General features: G+C 38.3%; 1 protein-coding gene and 1 long non-coding RNA gene across 2 annotated transcripts; both read right to left on the bottom strand.

The window, feature by feature from the left end:
- Nucleotides 1-1,395: 1,395 nt before the first annotated feature.
- On the bottom strand, nucleotides 1,396-2,817 carry LOC149039517 (uncharacterized). Its single transcript, XR_016179620.1, has 4 exons — nucleotides 2,680-2,817; nucleotides 2,387-2,438; nucleotides 1,682-1,739; nucleotides 1,396-1,485 (listed from the first exon to the last, which is right to left on the bottom strand). It is a non-coding gene; the product is annotated as an uncharacterized LOC149039517 (long non-coding RNA).
- Nucleotides 2,818-4,976: 2,159 nt separating this feature from the next.
- LOC149039516 (polyphosphatidylinositol phosphatase SYNJ1-like) lies at nucleotides 4,977-14,948 on the bottom strand. Its single transcript, XM_089181778.1, has 13 exons — nucleotides 14,704-14,948; nucleotides 13,801-13,862; nucleotides 12,935-13,162; nucleotides 12,565-12,646; nucleotides 11,243-11,395; nucleotides 10,667-10,835; nucleotides 10,040-10,328; nucleotides 8,290-8,430; nucleotides 7,688-7,880; nucleotides 6,725-6,883; nucleotides 6,160-6,481; nucleotides 5,562-5,661; nucleotides 4,977-5,277 (listed from the first exon to the last, which is right to left on the bottom strand). The coding sequence occupies exons 1-13, from the start codon at nucleotides 14,767-14,769 to the stop codon at nucleotides 5,067-5,069; spliced, it is 2,175 nt and encodes a 724-aa protein (XP_089037904.1). The 5' UTR covers nucleotides 14,770-14,948; the 3' UTR covers nucleotides 4,977-5,066.
- Between the last annotated feature and the right edge of the window lie 87 nt (nucleotides 14,949-15,035).

Genomic DNA, 15,035 nt, shown 5'->3' with positions numbered 1-15,035 from the left:
AGTGTCAAAAAGAAAGCATGGTCCTACAAAGTTAATAAAATGACAATCTTTAATGAGGAAACTTTTTCACTAAAAAGTGGTTTACAAAAAGGACCTCGAAAATTAAAAATTAAAAATTTACAATGAATAAAAATGCTAAAAGATGCTATTAAAAACTAATGTATCTTATGTGTAATACAAAACTTAAATCAATGAATTGAAAATCTGACGCTTCAAAATATTTACATTATCAGAGGCTCGTATAGTTTTGTCCAGCGAGTTAAAATCACTTACAGCATGATAGCCAGTTCTTTGTTTGCCCCAGTTTCTTTTAACGGATGGAATTTTGAGGTTTGCTTTATTTCTTGTGTTGTAACTATGCTGTTCTTGCTGAGTGACTAATGTTAGTTCGTGATGCGTGAGACCATTAAGACATTTATATACATGTACGCATCGGCGCTGGAAGCGCCTTTTTTCTAGTGTTAACCACTTCAGTGTAGTTAACGCATCAGACGCAGAGGAATACAGTGGTCGATCTAATATTATTTTAGCCGCCTTATTTTGAAGCACTTGCAAACTAGACATTAAAGTTACATTATGTTTGTCTCCCCAAACTAAATCAGCATACTCGAATAAGGGCATAACAAGGCTTTTATAAAAAAGGATGCGCGCCTTAAACGGTAACAAATGCTTAATGCGTCTAAGTAGGCCAAGCCTTTGATTAACTTTCCCTGCCATGTATTCGACATGATTTGTCCACGAAAAATCAGACGATATTAAGATTCCAAGATATTTAAAACAAGTAACATTGTTTATACAATGATCAAAGATTGAAACAGCTAGAGCTATTTTCCTCTGTAACTTCTTGTTACTGCCTATAAGCATGCATTTGGTTTTGTCCAGATTCAGTGTTAACTTATGTTCATTCAGCCATTTCGCCACAGCCAGGAGGTCTTGGTTGAGCTTTTCAGTCAGCTCCTGAGAGGAAGACCCATAGCAGTAGATCACCGTGTCATCTGCATAAAGTGATGCTTGACAGGCATCTAGAACGCTTGGCAAATCGTTAATGTAGATGACAAATAGCAGAGGACCCAGAATACTTCCCTGAGGGACCCCATGGGTAACTGGCAATTCATCAGACAACTCATTCCCACAACATGTACGCTGTTAACATAAACAACATAGCTTATCAGCGCTGAGCAAATGGGTTGAGTGGATTGGCAGATGGAATGTTCCTCAGAGGAGGTGGGGCTAAACCTGGTGGCACACCTGGCTGATTGACACTTCTCTTCTGCTGTTGCTGTTGAATTTGAATGGGAGTCAACCGGAAATGAAACTGAAGGAAAAACTGTAAGAAACGAGAACAGAGAGTTAACTTTAATGTTAAACCATACAGGAAACCCTAAAATGAAAACCCGGCAATGAAAGTATGTCCACAAAGATACACACATATTACCTGAAAGAGTAAACTATGCTGTCCAGTATCGGGATCTCTCTGCTTTGTAACTTATTACAGGAAAGGAAAAGAACAATACAGCAAGGTGTTAGCAAAATATAAAAAGATTTTGAATTTGTTTAATTTGAATTTTCCTTCATCCACAAAACATTGCTAGAGCTCCTAACCAAAGTTACAACTTGTTTTTTAAAAAAAAAATAAACCCAGCCAAATTTTTAAAACTTTAACATAAACATATTCTAATACCTTTGTAGCCAGGACGACCAATTTTAACAAACTTTTTAACAGATACTCTTGGTTTTTCCTGTAAAAAAAATAAAAAGGTAATTTACAAACTTTAAACAAAATGCCTTTTTTTCTTGAAACAACAACTTTTCTTTGTACCCAAGCATCCCTTTCCTAGTTTGACGAACAATTACCAAAAAAAAGGAGAGCAATGGATGTCCTAAATAACTATAAGGGCCTAGATAAACAAGGAAATCACCCTTGGGAGCACAGATTTAGTCTAAAATATGAAGTTTTAGGATGAATTACAGTTTACATATGGCAGCTTGCATGTTTGCATAAAACAATTGAAACATAAAGCACATCAGGATAAAAAAGATGGTCAAAATCCACATCAAATTTATCTAAGGTAAAAGTAAATGATACCTGAAACCAAATATAATAAAACTGCCTGAGATGTAGTATTTTAACCCTTATACTCCTGGTAGTGACTATATCTGTACATTATCCTGCTAACAGGTATTGAAGATTTCAAACTTACCAGGTAGAAGTTGTTATCTTGATCTAAAATCAAATTCTTGTAACCAATTTACAATGGAATGTGCATCAGCTAGAGAGGAGAGTCACCAATCAGATCTTGGGAGGTAAAGGATTGATCATGGACGACTCAGTTATGAGAAAATTACATGCTGACTCTTATTAAGTGTCACAACATTAGGTACTCACAGGTGCTGGTTGAGCTGGGGCCTCCTTTGCTTCTTTAGCAGCTCGACGAGCCCTATGGAGTTAAGTCATAAATGTTATTCTAAGAATTGTTAATCTGGATGTATTTCTACATGTACAGTATGTCAGCTATTTATTCAATCAGCAAAGCAGACTTTCATTCTTCCTGCATCCTACATGGACCTACACTAGTTATTGCTCATATGCACCAATAATTGTTTCAGTTTCACTACGTAATGTCTTCCAGTATTAGGATAATGTGATTTCTAGTTATTATGATTAACATGACTCCTTACAGATTTGACTGATGTTTTTTTCCTTGGGTATGGGCAAGATAGCTTCCCTTTAAAAAAATAAAAAATAACAATCAATGCATAAATCTGGGTTACTCAGAGTGTAGTGATGATGGATAGATTACTTTTCCATTTGGTACAGTTTGCTATTTTTCAGCTGAATCACTTTTATTGTACATTAAACCTAGGAATTTTGTAGCCAAGGGGTTTTCATTTTAGGGTTTCCTGTATGGTTTAACATTAAAGTTAACTCTCTGTTCTCGTTTCTTACAGTTTTTCCTTCAGTTTCATTTCCGGTTGACTCCCATTCAAATTCAACAGCAACAGCAGAAGAGAAGTGTCAATCAGCCAGGTGTGCCACCAGGTTTAGCCCCACCTCCTCCGAGGAACATTCCATCTGCCAATCCACTCAACCCATTTGCTCAGCGCTGATAAGCTATGTTGTTTATGTTAACTTTGTAGGACCATGCTTTCTTTTTGACACTTTGAGTTTGACTAAAGAGTAAAATTGATTTAAGAGACTCTTAAATACTATCATCTATGTAATAAAGTGGAATTTACAACTTGGGAAGGTTGTGTCTCTTTGGTTTCAACAGAAAATATTGGTGTGCCTAAAACTTTAGTAACGATGGCAAGGTAAAGTTGCTCAAGTTGCAGCTAAATAAGGAAATTGGGCAAAGGATGCCATAACCTCAATCCCAGAGATACGGTATATCAGAGACGCAGTTACATCACACTTTGTGTCCATTTAACAAACTTTTAGGCTAAATTTGTCTTTTTGTCATTGGGAATTCATATAAATTTTTTTGTCCTTATCCAAAGTCCCATTTAATTTGAGGTTTCCTTCTGTTTAAGAAGATGCTCTGAATGGCTCAAAATATAGTCAAAGGCTCCTTTAAACAAAAATGTCCATGAAACAAACTTTTGAAATGAAAACACAAAGATAGCCTTGTGGCATTTCCTTAATAGTTCAAACTTGCTGAAAACAGCAATAAAACATATGCGTATATTACGGTATACGTAACGGTATTCGACTACGATGAATGGTTAAGGGAGGAGAGAGAGACTGAACATGTCAAGCTAGTGGATAAGGGAGGAGAGGGAGACTGGGCATGTCAAGCTGGTGGATAAGGGATGGGACGAAAAATGGGCTTGTCCTACCAGTGGTTGGAAGACTGGGCTTGTTATTCAGTTTCCAGTCATTTGTAACAGCGATACCGTCCTAACAAATGGGTAGAGAGGGAAATTAGAAATGGAATAAGTGTCAAAACAAGACCTCTCTTTATTTTACGTACATAGTCATACGGTTGATTTACGATTTATTACCGGCTCCTAAAGCGCAATTTACACACGCCGCATACTATCTATGGGTCAAACTTGATTAACCACAGGTTTAAGAAGTGGTCTATCAGGTTACAGAGGTCCCAAATAGAGAAGCAAACTTTAATGACATCGCGAGCTAAGAAATACAAAAACGATACGCTGACAAAACCCCGCCTAGGAACACAGCCTTACTTTCGAAGAAACGAAAAGTTCGAGACGAGCGCTGAGAAGAAGACATTATTCTGTCAGTTTTATTCTGTCAGTTTAATTCTAGCTTGTTCCAGATTCTCGGCGAGTTGAAACGGGTGATAGAAGAGGGCACGCGAAAAACCGTGGGAATGGGAGTCAAGCCAACAAAAACCACTTGCCTGGCAAGCGCAACCGTTATTTGTCACTCACACTTCTTTTATTAACCTTCTTCGTCTGTTTTAAAAGTACATATTATGCTTAAGCTCATTATGTGCCAGTCAATCTTGGCTTGACCTTTCTCGCCCCCCGTGCCCAATGGTGGTGAATTTGAAACTTGCCTGGCAGGGGTAGGGAATTTGAACCAAAAGTGTCAAGTAATTCCAGCGGAATTCAAGTAGTATATCTTTAAATATGGAGATATGGAGGTGATAAAGGTGAATAGTTCAAAACTATGGTTCTGAGGAAAAGATCTCCACAATCCAGGTTTCCCCCAGGGGATTCGCCCAGGTACGAGATTACGACATCTTCCTAATTTGACTACCTTTATCTGAAAATAAGTTTTTCAAAGGAACTCGGATGCTTTCGGAGATTAAATAATTTTTTTCTTTTGGAAACCTTAGGTAAAATGTTGAATTCAGTCTAGCCAAATAAAAGAAAAAGTTTATTTTTCGGCCTTCGAAGGTGGGAAGTAACCGTAAGTTTTCCTGTAACCAGTTCGCTACAGCTTATAAAATTTTCAATATTTCCTTGAAAAGCGCCGGCGGAATGAATAAGTATAACGCCAATTTTGGAATATCTGTTAATTTAGTAATTTTTTTTTTTAGACAGAAACGTGGCGTTACCTTACCATTGTCGTCAGTAACTGGGTAATTTCATTCTCACCTCACTAATACAACCGTCCCATAAGGCTCCACAGCATCAAGAAGCTCCGACACATCAATCCCAGCATCCTCTTCAGCTGCTTCGCCACTCGTAACCACAATAGTAGGGTCAGCAGGACCCATTGCTCTCATGACATGGTCATGTACGTCACACTGTTTCTTCCAATCAACCTGCTGTATCTCAATCTCTACGAGGGCAACAACTGGCCTGTGGAAGAGTATTAACGTAAACTTGCAGTGGGCACAAATGTCATCATAATTTAGTATGAGCGTAAAATCCTGTTTTCAACAACATGTCTTATACAACTATGTATCACGTTTTGCTTTTCCTTATATGCCTAAACATGAGAAGTTAAGCCAAACAGCTGGAAAAAAAAACTACACAAAGACCCCAACAATGTTGTTAAATAACCGCTGATCCCACATAGCCAGTAAAGATGAGAAAATTCCCACTTTAAGCTACCTGCTCCATTTAAAGGACAATATATGTACCTGTGATCTGAGGTTTTCAACTCAGCCCGGCCGTAGTATAAAACTTTTCCCGCAGAGAAATTAATTCCTCCCCCTTTATGTGCTTTATCGCCTTTCTTGTCTAAAAGGGAAAAAAAAGGCAATTAGGAAAACAATTAATTACGGTAAGACAGTATAGATCTCTCTATTCCAGTAGTATGTCAACAAAGCGAAAAAATGAGATCTACACTTGTTACAGAATCAAAAAAATATCTAGGGGGAATAATGATCAATTGGTGACTTAAAGACTATCCAGTGTGTGTACTTCATGAATTTTTATGGAAATTTAAACTCGTTCAAGGAGTTTACGGCCCAAAATAATTCTGACACTATCATGATAGACTCTCCTTTACAGTGGTGACCATCAATAAAAAGTTGTCACAGGGTAAAAAGATTTAATACCCCAGCAAGAAAGGACACAATCCGAATTATAAGCGCTGAAAATTTTGAGTCAGAGCGAATCATTTATTGAAGAAATGACCGGTCAAGTATTTTTGTCTAGGAGCTAAAGCACATGGCTTTGTATTCAGCTGCTAGCTGTCAAAAGAGAGTGTGACTTGTCGTCTCCATTATTTTTCACCTTCATTTTCATCCTGATGCTTAATTTCGCCTTTCTCGTCTCCTTTGTCTGCCTCAGCCTCATCGTTGCTATTATCATCTTCCCCGTCCCCCCCTCCCATCAGGAGTGATTCATACCCCTGTTCCAATTGATTCTGCTGCGCAGACACATGTTTACGTACTAATGTGGTTGACTTGTACCGAGGCTTTCTCCGTCTCCAAAGTACGCGGTCGGTCCAGGCAGGAATACGCATCTTCTCGCTTGTATCGTAGTCGTCAGAAAATAAGTCGTACTTGTAAGTTGGAGCAAACGCAATTTTTCCTTCATGAAAGGCGCAGAAGACCTTACAAATAAACAAAATATAATCACTGAAAGAAATGACAAGAGAATAGAGTAAAGTTGTCACAACGATTACTTGTGATGTCAGTTATTTGCACATGCGCGATAACGAACTGAACCCGAAGTGCGATTGGGCGGAAATTTCTATCGTTCCGAGGGGCAAACTGAAGTTAGACAATATGGACCTTTTCTGGAATAGATAATCAGTTAAGTTTCCGTACCATTTTAGAGTTGGCACATAGTTTACCTTGTGTTCATTCCTTTGTTTGATAAGTTGATCTTCCTTTAAAAGTTCTTCCCATTGTTTGTTTTTAATCCGTTCTTTCACTTTGTCTATTGGCAGATCAATGCGATAGTTGAAATCTCCACACCAGAATACATAGTCATGTGAGGTCAAGCTGCGACCCTAGGAGGACCATGTAACAACACAATTGTATAGAGTGCATCTTAAAATACTTCGCTAAAGATTTTGGAAAAACAGACTCTTCATTCATAGATAACGTGCAAATTAGTTCGACTTTTTGGGAATAATCAACATGACAAATGACAAAATGAACCTCTGGACCTGGAATCAAGCGATAAAATGACTTAAGGGGATAACCAAGGATACTGATAATTGTCAACAAAAATGAAAAGAAATTAACATAACATAACAAAAGGTCTCTGTTACTTGAAAATAAATAAAATAATGCTTAGTAGAAACTACAACTTTTTTTTGAAAAAGTGGTGCCTGTAAAGCAGTCATTTCAGCCACTTCTTTAGCCTTATCAAGAGATAAGCGAGTGAAAAAAAACCGCACAAAGGCTTAAGACACAAGAGAGGAAAAAAAAAGAACGAGCTGCCACTGTTCTTTGCTCGCTTCCGCCAAATCCTTTCGCACGACTACCGCTGGCTAAAAGGAAACTGATAGGACTGTTAGACATTCTTCAACAGAAGCCAGGCAACACCTTAGTAAGTGTAGCGTTTCTCTCGACACTATGGAAAATAACTGTTTTAATGTTTACACCCAAGAACCAAAAATTTAGATTATATCTGCCAATATCCCAAAAAATTGTAAAAAATTTAACTCCCAAAGCGCAGTTTTGTCTCTTCGGCGGCTTAGAAGGAAATCGAAGATGCCAATCACTCCTGAGCAAGTCGATCAGGGCGCATAAAGCAGAATACAATAGTGCGCCGGGTACATACTACATCCTATTACACGTTTTCTCACCATGGGAAAAGCTATCCTTGATGTAATATCGTGATAGTCACTGTTCCTATCGTTCACACCCGACTGACCGGCAGCCAGATGTGAGCAAATAAAACAGATGGAAGTGGCGTGAAGTAACAGACGGATGGCCACGCCTCCCTTGTTCCCAGCACTTCCCCCGAGGCCTGTTTTCACAGAATGGACAGCCACATCTCTGAAATAAACCATAGTACGTGCTCGATTCCTTTTGGCTTTCAGTTAGCGCTTTATTCATAACAAGAAAGACTGCGTTTACGTAAAAAGAAAAGGTGTCATGATGGAGGATGGAAAATATAATCTGCCCTGTCGTTATGGAATTCTTTAGAATGCGGAAACGTCAAGGGTTGTAATCGTTGTTTTTCGTCCAAGATTGTGTCTCTGGATTGGTCTTTGTGATATCAAGACGTAAGCAATATTGAAACTTAATTATGATAAAATGCTTCTCGAGGACCCACTCCCCCCCAACAAGTGAAAAGACTCTGTACGAACTTTTGCTTACGTTTCCTAAGCGTCGCGAATTCGACAAATCACCCTCTATGATATAATCATCTTGGATAGAAGATAACATAGAAGAGTTTAATCACCTGATGAATGGGACCAGATGAGGCCGAATAAACACAAACATACAAACACCAACCAGCTGCTCACATGTCACCAGAACATACGCATGATCACGTGATACGATACGGCGCAGCTCCTCGCCCCATTCCTTACGCTGATTTGAACTGAAATTGTTAAAAAAAAGTATCTTAAGTGAAAGTACAAAATAAGAGTCCTTTTATCACTTAAGACTCCAATATAACTGAGAGTATAAAGAATATAAATAGAGATGATTGTCATACAAAAAAAAATAGAAAATAGCATTATTAAAAATAGCGGAAATGACTCTACGTGGGTCATAATGCTCTATTTCTTTCCAGTCTGTGGATAAAGCCATTCTTCAATTAGCTGATGGTCGTAATCTGTTCGGTCCAGTACAACAACTCCGTTCCCTTTGTCAGGTTTTAAAATGACAATGTTTTTGTTCTTCCTTAGCTCCTTAAGAACTCTGAGTTCCTTGAGGTCGGCAGTCGTGGAAAGGTATAAAGAAACATAAGAATAAGCCAAATGAGAAAGATCCTAAGCAAGTTTTCTTGCTTGTTTGGTGTCTCTCAAGTTCTTGGCCATGGTGTGGTTGATGAGCTCAAAGCATGTAAAGACATCTGACTCATATATTTTTGGTAGACGGATGGAATGTGATAATCCAAATTTGAGAATGTTAAGTTGTTCTGATGTGAGACTGAGGGAGGACAGTCTTATTTGATGTAAAGGGAAGAGACGTATTGCGAGTGAGATTTTAAAGCTTCTTCCGGTGAGTCTTGATAAATTGAGCGGTTGCTTTAATAACGTTGTGATGTAATGTCCGTTTAAGAATATAAAAGTCAACACTGTTCAGGACACTTTGGACATGAGTAGTTGACTGATCTCTAGCGTGGATCAATTTTCGAAGTTCCTTTGAGCGTTTGGCGATGGCACTTTTCAAAAGCTGCTTACGTATGGTGATGGTGTCGTGTCGGTTGGTGTTGGGAAGATTGAAGCTAAGAAACTTAGGAAAAACATTGAAAGATTGACAGTTGCGTAGGAAGCTTAAATCCAACTCAGCTTTGCGGGATTTGAACGAGATCATCTCAAATTTTCGCAGATCAGCTTTCCTGCTATGTCGCGAATGATGTTTCCAAAGGGTCTTGATATTAGCAGGCAAGTCAAGAATTTAAAGAAAGCGACAAAACTTTTGAGTTTGTAAAACATGTTTCGACATAAACTTCTGTCATCTTCAGTTAATTACTATACAAAGCGTTGAAAGTTGAATTATATAGAAAGTAGAACAATGCTATTTAAGATGAATAGTGACAACAAGAAGAGAGGTAAAGCACGCAAGTGTGAGAATTAAAAAGATAGTTTTAGATTTACATGGTGTAATTATTGATTCAAAGATGGTTGTTCTCTTTGAATATGAATAGCCTCTTTTATCTTAAGCTGAAAACCGGTAGAGGCGTGATCTAAAACATGGAAGTTCTCTGCTGAACACAAAGCGCGACAGTGCGGAGAATCTTTCAAATGCCTGAAAATGTGAGAGGCCCTATCACCGACTAAGTGCTCTCTAACACGTGTGGGAAAATGCCGGCAGGTTTCACCGACGTAACAGGCATTACAGCTAGCACACACAAACTCAAAAGTTTTGTCGCTTTCTTTAAATTCTTGACTTGCCTGCTAATATCAAGACCCTTTGGAAACATAATTTCATTAATAATGACCGACTTTAGAGGACATTCGAAAAGATTACCAAACAATTACCTGGTTGAAACAATATTTGATGCATTCAAGTCAACCAGCTCCTCAAAGCCTATAGCAAAAACATCTGTGGGTACTTTAAAATTGACATCACCACTTTCTGAATAACCGCTGTCCGGAAGTGTTTCGTGAAAATCTAGCAGCCAATCATGCATTGTTTGGTGTTTGTGAGCGATACTCCGGAAGTGTTTCCCTCCGTTTACATTCCATGTGCCGACACAGACTCGTATATTGGACCACGTGGTGTATTCAAGATGGCGATCGCACAGCTCCCGTAGGATCATGGGTGATGCTGGGGAAAGAGAAAGCAAGTTACGGAATGGAAATTTCACGTAATTAGCACAGCTTGGCACTTCCCCGACCGAAATGCAAATGCAAAAGAACGGACTTTCTATTACTTTACCGGGGTGTTAACCCTTTACGGATGATTGAGAAAAAAAAAGCAGACTTCTCGTGTCACTCCTATGTTACACTGTTCTTGTGTCATCCCTGCATACCTAGTCATTTTTTTCGTTGATAAAATGCGGTCGCTTTAATTCACGATAATTCGTAAAACTTTCACGATTTTTCGTTGGATACAAACCCAGGAAACAGAACATCAAGGATGCCAGGTGGGGTCATGTAACTTACAGTGAAGAAACGAAGCATACAGCAACGCACGTGCCCTTTCACCCAACTCTCCAACAAATGTGTTGCCTAGCAACAACATGTCAATGGCCTCTTGTTTGCTTCCATCCAAGAAATTGTTGACGATGGTTCTGTGGACTGAGCGTGCACCATCTCGTAGCTTGTTGATCACCTTTGAAAGACAGAAAAAAAACTTCTCAACCAAACAGATGCATAACACTAACCTAATATGGCCTGGTAAGAGAATATAATCTCTTGGGTTGACCAGTCGGGTTTTTTCGCGCTTCAAGCATATATTATTACCTTCTGACTTCCTGCGATATTTACCTTTTTATGATTGGTCGTTGTCATCATCGTAATTTTTGAAAAAAAACTCAAGCTTAAATCCTTCTATTTCATGTACATTTACAACACATCAACTGCTTATTTGTCCGCCATTAACTTTCTCCTACTATACGAAATGAAATTTCATTTTTCCCTTGTTTTTGTCACCATGATCTCCGCCTTCTTTTTTCTTAATTAATTCATCATGAAGAGACTATAAAATGTTTATAATCTCTTGTTCATAATTCGCTCTACCTTGGCTTTGCCATCTAAGGCCCCTGTGCCAAGATAGATGCGGCTGATATGGTCGCCATTTTGTGCCCACATGGTACGGAAAGCCTCCTGAAATCTGGACAGCATTCCTTGTTTGCTTGTTAAACCAAGGAATTCTAACTGCTGCGATAACATCTGCAAAAGGAAGACATTAAGTCTAAACACAAGCTTAGCAGCCCATCTTATCCCGATTTCTGCAGTATTAGACGTCTGGAAGTAATGCCTCTCTTCTGGAAAGCTTTCCTGTGAGTTATCCCTCATTGGTGCAGAGGCACGAGCCGGGAAGCCCGCAGGTTTCGAAGCGAGCGAGGACTGTGTGGAGTCTGGCACGAAAACTGATTTTAAGCATTACATTCCTCGCAACTTCGTTTAAACTCGTTTCGCTCCTCGTTTCGAATTTTAAGGGTTCGCCGCTCATGCGCAATGCTAATGATAGCCTGCTCATAGGCTACTTGAATGCAATTTCATAGCAAGTAACCCCTGCCCTCTCTTTGCTTAAAAGCATTCTACCAGGTTTCTCCCGCAGTTTGTTAGTACGTTTTTGAACTATTAGGTGTTAAAGGGCCTCGCTTTTTGTCTAAACTGACTTTAGAGGACTTAAGAAGAGAGGTTTTTCTGTGTGGACGGGCAACCGGGAGAAGAATGAAACTAATTCTGGCGCGCTCAAACGCTTAAGTATCGACCCTAAGGTCTTTGTTTCTGCATTTTAAACCAAACTGTACTGACCAAAAATGTGTATTGAACACAATCAGCCGGTCTAGTCTCCACCCCTCATCTTTTCATCCAGATTCCACCACAACAAACACTAGAAAAGCGCATTCCCTGTTTGCTTGTTGGATCAAGACATTCTAATTGCTACTACTAAAACTGTGGAGGCTAGGAGAGATGCAGTAAACAAAGTTCGACCGTGACAGCCTAATAACACAAACATCAGACGAATTGGCAACCACGTTCAAGTGAACAGCGACCTGAACTACTCCTTGAAAACTAACACTCAAATATAAATTGCAAGTGTAAATTGCACACCCACTGTGAAGTGATTCCAAAATTAAAATCAGAACACTTTGTAACTGATTGTCCTGGAAGCAAAGCCTAATTACTTGTAATCTAAACGGTCAAGCAGAAGAGAAACACAACACGGGAAAATGCGAGAGCCCAACATCTGTCGATTCTATTTTGCATCCACTGGTTGAGAGGGTGAATAAATTTCTTTTCTTAACCAATAACAGAACATAAAGAAGCAATTCCACCATATGAATTTCTTTGAACGTTTAATTACAGATTCATCGTTAAATTCAACATACCTCAAGTCCCACATAACTCTGCACACTGTTGGTACGATCTATGCAATCGATACAGTTTGTACGAACAGCTCCTTTTTGTTTCCTGAGGAAGACACAGTACAAATGACTAACAGTAATTAGGAAAAGACAAACGCGAAGGAAACAGCTATTTTGCACGGAAAGATTTCAGCAAGACCCCCTATGGTGAATGAAAAAGAGGTGATTCTTTCGTTATCATTTCAGCCTGAGAACTACTTCAATTACGAAATTAAGGTAAATTTCCTAAATTCGGTTTGAAGACTCAAGATACTTTTGGAGGGTGATAAATGCTATTTGAACTATGAATTCACTGAGAAAAAGATTATCAATAGACAAAGAAAAAACACCACACTTTTTAATGTGATCTCCTCTAGCAAAGAACAAGCCAAACTCGTCAAGAGAAGGTCGCGCCTTTTCCTTCAGCGCCGATAGCTTGTCCAGCTTCCCACCTCGGCAGTTTTGATGATAGTCAAAGCAAATCATGCGGGTCTCCCGGCCATGAATTGAGTCTTTCAACTGATCCTGAAAATGAATTAAGGGTTCAATCAAATATAGTATTTGATCCTTGGAGAACCACCGTCTAAAAATGTGCCACGTCTATACTTTAGGAGAAAAATTACTCAAAAATCTTTGAAATCCTAAACTTGATTAATCTTTTAAGTCTCCTCACATCTACAAAGCGCTATTCAGCGAAAATGTAACGAGACTGAAAAACCTACAAGTTCGATAAAACTGTCTTGATTTAAAACGAAATTTTGAAACTTAATTACAACTGAAGGCAAACGAACTAGAATGACTCGAGTAGCTGGTGGTTTTGTTGACAATCAATTTTAAATCAATGGAAACGATGAGGAAGGCAGAACTGCGGAAACGAATAGCGGAGCTTTAGGTGTAGAAACCAGTTATCGAAGCAGCCACTTTTGAAAACTTGCACAGCGACTCAATTTGACCAATGATATCAACCGCATGCCACATGGAACCTCACGTCACACACGTTTAAATCAAACGCATTCCCATGCTTGATTTCGCTGAGTTTTACTGCCAGCATAGAACTAAAAGGGACGAGAGCCCATTGAACCAGAGAGCTTTATTACCTGGCATTTTTAGCAACGCATCCAACCTCCGTAGAGGAATCACAACTAGGTAGGATTTGTACCTGATATGCAGTCTCTCTTTATTGAACTAATGTAACACTTTTTTGGAGCGTTTTTATCTAACCTGTCAAAAGCAGGTGAAGATGCTTCAAACCCTCTGGAAAGTTTGAGTTTGTGAGAACCAACCTTATGAAATACAAATAAATATACTTTTATGACATCACCTTTTGTGGTTCAATGGTCGATACATATTATCTTCCTTAGTTCTACATTCATCAATGAAAACCCCACAATACATTTCTTTTTTTTCACACCAAGAACCACTGGATATAACTTATGAAATAATTGTGTTAATGTAGAGCAAGTATCATATAATAGCTCTCTTTTACATAACTAATTTATCTACATTGCCTCTCATTACCAAAGAAAATTGAATAACTCAACCTAACGAAGCAATTCTATCTCTGAAATTTTGCAGGAAATTAAGTCACACTAATTTTAAAGGGCACTTGTGTCACTCCTGCCTAGGAATTTGATTGATCATTTTTATTCTTATATTCTTTTCATAGTCTGATACATCTATATACTCTATTAGGATCCTCACATATTCTATATATTATCTTACATATTTTATGCTATATTTTTACCTATTTTCCTTAACTTATTCTTTTTGTTTTGTTGTCAAGCGTTTCGTACACGAGCCTCATTGCTCAGATGATTGAGCGACCACTTCTCACGTTGTTGACAATAAATAAATGATAACATATTACTACTAAAACCCTGAAAATTGTGAAAACACAAGAATCCGTAAATCAAAGGAAATTAAATTATATTGCCATTTATCTTTAATTTCACAAGACCTTGGTTTAAAGTCCTTTATAATTTGTAATAATTGCTGAAACACTGTTTTAGTGAAGAATTGTGACAACCACAATAAGTGTCTTTTACAATTTTACTTTTGATTTCCATTTCTTTAATTGTTTTGTTCAAAATGAAAGCAACTGCTATCAGTGTTTGGTGATAATACCTGCAAACCAGGCTGCTCCCAAAAGACTGGTACTGAACCTCGAGTTTGGACAAAAGATGTTGTCATGTCCTCAAGCACAATAAACTGTTATGACATGCAGAAATGGTATTAGTAAGGAAACTAGGTCAAAATTAACCCAAGTCAATAATCATTGTTAGTTGCTATTTTCTATGATATTTCTAAATACTGCATATGTTTTGATTGGGTTCTTTTTATGATCATAAGAGGACAAAGATATACAAAATAATCAACTTTGGCTTCTTTAATTTATAAGTCATGCATCTGTTCAGTAATAGGACACTCAATTGATTGCACCTTGTATGCCACTAGTT

The sequence above is a fragment of the Pocillopora damicornis genome, chromosome 9 (assembly GCF_964200805.1).
Source record: "Pocillopora damicornis chromosome 9, jaPocDami1.2, whole genome shotgun sequence".
NCBI classification, from domain to species: domain Eukaryota; kingdom Metazoa; phylum Cnidaria; class Anthozoa; order Scleractinia; family Pocilloporidae; genus Pocillopora; species Pocillopora damicornis.
This window is presented reverse-complemented; position numbering and strand designations above follow the sequence as displayed.